The following is a 6658-nucleotide window of genomic DNA, read 5'->3' on the forward strand; positions in this document are numbered from 1 at the left end:
ACATGAAAGCACAGCCAGATGTTTTAGTCCTTTAGCAGAAGCTCTTATCCAGAGCAACTTAGAGGAGAATTATGGTTAAGAGCCTTGCTCAAGGGTACAAAGACAGAGCTTTCAACTTGTCCGCTCAGAGATTCAAACCAGCGACCTTTCAGTTACTGTCCCTACGCTATAAACCACTTGGCTACCTGCCACCTTGACAGTGTGTCTCTATACCTCTCAGTCTCTAAACCACTAGGATAGTTGTCACCTTGACAGTGTGTCTCTATACTTCTCAGTCTCTAAACCACAAAGCTACCTGCCACCTTGACAGTGTGTCTCTATACCTCTCAGACTCTGAAGACACCCAGCCATGGTTAGGATTATTAGAGAAGCTTTTCCTGCTGAAAGACAGTTTCATTACATCTGGTTTCAGAAAAAATGTTTTGGATATGTTCATAACCCCGTCCACCTATAAGATGTGGGGAGGATCTGTATGACTAAGAAGAGATACAAAGAACTCTGATTGTAAAACGTCTTCTCTTTTTAGTCCTAGATATGTCTAGGGTTACTGCTGAATGTAGTACCTCTAACCCTGATCCTAGACCTAACAGTAATAACCACACTGCAATGTAAAGTATTACCTCATTCTCAATGATCAGTCAATACATTCAGTATTCATTTCAACTACAGAACATTGGATCAATAGCAAGTCCCCTCATTACAACCACTTAAGAATACTTACAGACACTTATAATCAGTGTTTTAACACATACGTGTATAATAAGGCATTTTATAGGTCATTAAAATAATTAGAATATGTACTTCATAGAAACTGTTACATTATATATTCTAACCACTCTATTTAATATTAAGGGTTCTAACCTAGGAACTAAAATATTTTGTCTCCTTCTCAACGTTGCATGCAGTTCTCTCTCTCTCTTCCTCTAACCCCTCCCTCCCTCCTTCCTTCCCTCCCTCTAAACTCACCTTTCTGGCAGAACCAGAAAGTCCATACCTCCCAAAAACTAACTTCTGTGGAAACAAAACATATCTGAGTCTCTGTGTCGTCTGTCTGTGTGAGAGTGAACAACCATCAAGAATGGCTCAGAAGGGAGTTCTGCTGGACCAGGGCCAGTTCTGTTGTTCTGTCTGTCTGGATCTATTGAAGGAACCAGTCACCATCCCCTGTGGACACAGTTACTGTAGGAGCTGTATTAAGGACTGCTGGGATCAGGATGTTCTGAAAGGGGTCTATAGCTGTCCTCAGTGCAGAGAGACCTTCACTCCAAGGCCTAATCTGAGGAAAAATAACATGTTGGCTGATATGGTGGAGGAACTGAAGAAGACAAGACTCCAGACTGCTCCCCCTCCTGCTCTGTGCTATGCTGGACCTGGAGATGTGGCATGTGATTTCTGCACTGGGACCAGAAAGCAGAAAGCCCTCATGTCCTGTTTGGTGTGTCTGGCCTCTTACTGTGAGACTCACCTCCAACCTCACTATGAATTTCCTGCTTTCAAGAAGCACAAGCTGGTCAAAGCCACCGCACAACTACAGGAGAAGATCTGCTCTCATCATGACAAACTGCTAGAGGTTTACTGTCGTACCGATCAGCAGTGTATCTGTATGCTGTGTACAATGGATGAGCATAAAGGCCATGATACAGTGTCAGCTGCAGCAGAGAGGAATGAGAAACAGGTAAGACCAGAACAAGGTGTTGGTGACTGTCTGATAAACAAGGAATTAATGATACAGTAGGAACTAAGGCTGTGTGAATATGAGATCATTCAAGTGAAATCAATCCAGGGCAGAACAAATATGAACACAAACTTGAGTTTATAGATATGTTAACCCAGATTCCAGGGTGGCAGCATAGCCTAGTGGTTAGAACGTTGAACTAGTAACCGAAAGGTTGCAAGATCAAATCCCCGAGCTGACAAGGTACATATCTGTTGTTCTGCCCCTGAACAAGGCAGTTAACCCACTGTTCCTAGGCTGTCATTGAAAATAAGAATTTCTATGGGCTTCCCGGGTGGCACAGGGGTCTAAGGCAGTGCTAGCTGTGCCACAAGAGACTCTGGGTTTGAGCCCAGGCTCTGTTGCAGCTGTGACTGGGAGGAGCGTGGGGTGGCGCACAATTTGCCGAGCGTTGTTCGGGTTAGGGAAGGTTAGGCCGGCAGGGATATCCTTGTCTCATTGCGACTCCTGTGGCGGGCTGGGTGCAGTACATGCTGACCAGGTTGCACGGTGTTTCCTCCGACACATTGGTACGGCAGGGTTCCGGGTTGGATGTGCGTTGTGTCAAGAAGCAGTGTGGCTTGGTTGTGTTTCGGAGGATGCATGGCTCTTGACCGTCGCATCTCCTGAGTCCGTACGGGAGTTGCAGCGACAAGACTGTAACTACTACTAATTGGATACTATGAAATTTGGAAGAAAAAGGGGGTTAAAAAGAAAATAAGAATTTGTTCTTAAATACACTTTATTTCTCAGCTGCCTCACCAATGTCTTTACGTGAATTAATAACTTTTAATTGGTAAATATTTCCAATAGATGGCAGCATAAGACCACGAAGCATCAGTTATAGGCTACAAGCAGCAATATGATTGACATAAAATAGCATGCAACCAAAGACTATATGTCCCATGATTTTCTAAAATGGTCACTCATTACTTTACAGTTAACTATATATCTGTCTCTCTCTCTCTGTCTCTCTCTCTCTGTCTCTGTCTCTCTCTCTTTCTGTCTCTCTCTCTCTCTCTCTCTCTCTCTCTCTCTCTCGTTGGAGTGCATGCTGGGAGTGAGTCGTGAAGCAGGAGTGATTGTGAAAGCGACTGGAATTATCTTCACTCTATTGGGTTTTGGTGTGTATATATATATATATATATATATATATATGTTGTTTAGTTTAGTTGTTTTAAGAGTATTTTGTCTAAATATCACTAAGCACGTATAGGGGTGGTGGGATCGTTGAGATTGGTTTTCGCGAGGGCACAACCAGCGGGTGGGGCTGGTTGCAATGGCCACTCGCGGAAGTTTGGAGTTTGAAAAACTTAGTCGGCGACATGGAGTAAAGATTCCTGCTGCGGCCGGCTGTTCAGTGGAAGAATGTAGCTTGGCAGTGGGTTCAATCATTGGGTATGATAGTATCAAATCAGCCTCAAGGATGAATAGCGCTGTAGTGATATTCTTAGATTCCATTGAAAAGGTGAATACGATAGTTGAGAGTGGTGTTGTGTTGCGGGAGACACAGACACCGGTATTTCCGCTTATGAATCCGGCAAAGAAAGTTATACTTTCTAACGTGCCACCATTTGTTAGAGATGAAGTGTTGGAGCGAGAGTTATCTCGTCATGGTCAAATTGTATCAACAATAAAGAAGGTTCTTTTTGGATGCAAATCTCCGTTGCTGAAGCATGTCGTGTCTCATAGGAGACAAGTGCATATGATTTTAAAAAAGGACACTGATGAACTGAATTTAGCATTCAGTTTTAAGATTGATGGATTTGATTATGTCTTCTACGCTTCTACTGAATCAATGAAATGCTTTGGCTGTGGAAGAGAGGGGCATTTGGTGCGTAATTGTCCCGAGAATGAGCACGCAGAGCCCGGTAGCAGCTCTAGTGCTGGTGCAGCTAACGCACCACCGCGAATGGATGAACATGCTAAGGGTGCAGGGGAAGGGAGAAGGTGGGCAGATGTGGTAGGAAAAGTAGGAGAGGAAGGCAGTGTGGAAACGGGGGCAATTGTTGTAGATCAGAACAAAGAGGGAGGGGAAACAGTCGGTGAGATTGCGACTGCCGTCGCTGAGGTGGTGCTGGAAAATGAAATTGGAGGTCAAGAGGAGATTGAAATAATGGGAATGGAAGCAGCTGTTTTCAAAGTACCGAGGAGTAAGAGGAAGAATGTAAGGGGTGGTGAAGGGTCTAATTCCAAGAGGAAGGTAGAGATGGATAATTCACTTGAAGATAAACAGGTTGTAGAGATGGTGGAGTATTCTTCTGGGGAGGATAGCGAGAGTGAGTCATCTGATGCGTCACAACAAAACAGTGAGATAAATGGGGAGGAAGGGAGGTATGGGATTGGGAAGGTACGTCAATTTCTGAAGTTGACAAAAGGGAAGAAATATATGCAGGATTATAATATAACAGATTTTTTCCCTGAAAGTGAATTGTTTATTGAATCAGCAAAGTTTCTGATGTCAAAAATAACAGGGGGAGGTTTGACAAGCCCTGAAATTGCTAGACTCAAGAAAGTGGTAACGAGAGTGATAAGTGATGTAAATTCTAAAGAAAATGAAAGAGTTCAGTCGCAGCTTTAACTCTGTAAAGAGATGTGGTTTCTGGGTCTTCCTCTGTATTTTTTTCTTCAACCATGAGCAGTTTTAAGATTTCTTCTTTAAATGTAAATGGGGCAAGAGACGTTAAAAAAAGAGCCATAGTGTATGAGTTAATTAGGGGAAAGGGAAGTGACATAATTTTTCTACAAGAAACGCATAGTAATTTGGAAAATGAAGTTATGTGGAAACAGGAGTGGGGGGGGACAGTGGTGTGTAGTCATAAAAACACAAAAAGTGGGGGTGTGGCCATATTGTTCTCAAAAGAGTTTTTGCCTTTGTCATATGAGGTTGAAGAGGTAGTTGAGGGGAGGTTACTAAAAGTTAGAGTAAGGTATGAAAACATCACTATGTGTCTGATAAATGTATATGCCCCAGTGGTGGCAGTTGAGAGGGTATGCTTTTTAGAGACATTATCAAATACCATTGAGAAATGTAACAATGAAGATGATTTATTTATTGCTGGGGATTTTAACTGCACAGTCAGTGATTTAGATAGAAACCACAAAGAACCTCATATAGCCTCAAGGACTTTTTTAAAACGTCTCATTGTAACAAATGAACTGTGTGACATTTGGCGGAGTCAACATGGAGGCACAAGGCAGTATACCTGGGTGCATGTGAGAGAGAACACCATCTCTATGGCCAGGTTAGATAGGTTTTATTGTTTTGAGCATCAATCTCATGTCTGTAAATCAAGTGTGATAACCCCAGTGGGATTTTCTGATCATTGTTTAATAACAGAGGTGGTGTTCATTAACGATGTAAAACCTAAAAGCGCATACTGGCATTTTAACATAACTTTATTGAGTGATGCTCACTTCAGGAAATGTTTTAGTTTTTTCTGGGAGAGGTGGAGGTCTCAAAAGGCCAGTTTTGTATCCCTTCAACAGTGGTGGGATATAGTGAAAATCCAGATTCAACAATTCTGTAAGCAATACACGAGGAATGTCACCAAGGATATCACCAGATCAATGAAAGCCCTAGAGACTGAAATAGTGGAACTCATGACGTTGGTTGAGACCACAGGAGATCGAGGCCACACTCAGGCCCTCAAGAGGAAAAAAGCTGCATTGGCAGACCTGCTGGGTATCAGAGCACAGGGGGCATTGGTGAGAAGTAAGTTTCAGGGAATCTCTGAAATGGATGCCTCATCCAAATGTTTCTTTGGTTTAGAGAAAAAGAATGGACAAAGAAAAATTATTCATTGTCTCAAATCAGCTGTTGGACAAGAGCTCACTAGACCTAGTGAAATTAGAAAGAGGGCAGTAGAGTTCTATGCTGAGCTCTACAAGTGTGAGTACAAAGAGGATAAAACAGTGACACAGCAGTTCCTTGATGGGCTCCCACAGGTGGCTGCAGAAGCTCAGGTTGAGCTTGAGCAACCATTGTCTTTGCAGGAGTTATACACTGCATTAAAAGGCATGGAAAATGGAAGGGCACCAGGCATTGATGGGCTTCCCGTTGACTTTTTTAAGTCTTTTTGGGCTATGTTGGGAGAGGATTGGCTAGCAGTAGTTAATGATAGTTTAACCGGAGGGTTACTACCAATAAGCTGCAGAAGGGCTGTCCTCACCCTACTGCCCAAAAAGGGTGACCCTAGGGAGGTGAAGAACTGGAGGCCGGTGGCTTTATTGTGCACTGATTATAAGATCCTGTCAAAAGCTTTGTCCAACAGGTTGAGGGAGGTGATGGGGCAAATCATACATACGGACCAGTCCTACTGTGTTCCTGGCAGGCAGATAGGGGATAACATTTCTCTGATTCGTGATTTTTTGGACGTCTCTAGGGCTATTGGGTTGGATGCTGGTCTAATTTCAATTGATCAGGAAAAGGCATTTGACCGAGTTGAACATCAATATTTATGGCACACTTTGGAGGCGTTTGGGTTCAGCTCTGGTTTTATTGCCATGATAGAGGTGATATATGGTGACATTGAAAGTGTATTGAAAGTTAACGGTGGTTTGAGTGCTCCTTTTAAAGTGTGTAGAGGTATTAGGCAGGGATGTTCTTTGTCGGGAATGTTATATGCCATTGCTATAGAGCCACTACTAAATAGCATAAGAAGTCGCATTGAAGGGGTGTACCTTTCAAGGGATATTCCTCCTATTCGTCTCTCAGCCTATGCTGATGATGTAGTTGTTTTAGTGAAAAATCAAGCGGAGGTGGATAGTTTGAGTCTAATGGTTGATCGTTTTAGGGGAATATCCTCTGCAAAGGTAAATTGGGAAAAGAGTTGTGCTTTACAGATTGGAGAATGGGCTGGAGGGATCATGGCTTTGCCAGGGGGGCTGGAATGGTGTAAGGGAGGTTTTAAGTATCTTGGAGTGTACCTAGGAGATGAGGGG

The 6658-nt window shown here is 43.0% G+C and overlaps 1 protein-coding gene across 1 annotated transcript; it reads left to right on the plus strand.

Moving 5' to 3' along the window:
* The first annotated feature begins 978 nt into the window (after positions 1 to 978).
* On the plus strand, positions 979 to 1802 carry LOC115191455 (E3 ubiquitin/ISG15 ligase TRIM25-like). Its single transcript, XM_029749302.1, has one exon. The coding sequence runs from the start codon at positions 1079 to 1081 to the stop codon at positions 1733 to 1735; it is 657 nt and encodes a 218-aa protein (XP_029605162.1). The 5' UTR covers positions 979 to 1078; the 3' UTR covers positions 1736 to 1802.
* The last annotated feature ends 4856 nt before the right edge of the window (positions 1803 to 6658 follow it).

Source organism: Salmo trutta, chromosome 4 (genome assembly GCF_901001165.1).
Source record: "Salmo trutta chromosome 4, fSalTru1.1, whole genome shotgun sequence".
Lineage (NCBI taxonomy): Eukaryota > Metazoa > Chordata > Actinopteri > Salmoniformes > Salmonidae > Salmo > Salmo trutta.

Excerpts from the sequence above, each read along its gene's own strand:
- LOC115191455 (XM_029749302.1), top strand. The coding sequence starts at position 1,079 with ATGGCTCAGAAGGGAGTTCTGCTGGACCAGGGCCAGTTCTGTTGTTCT.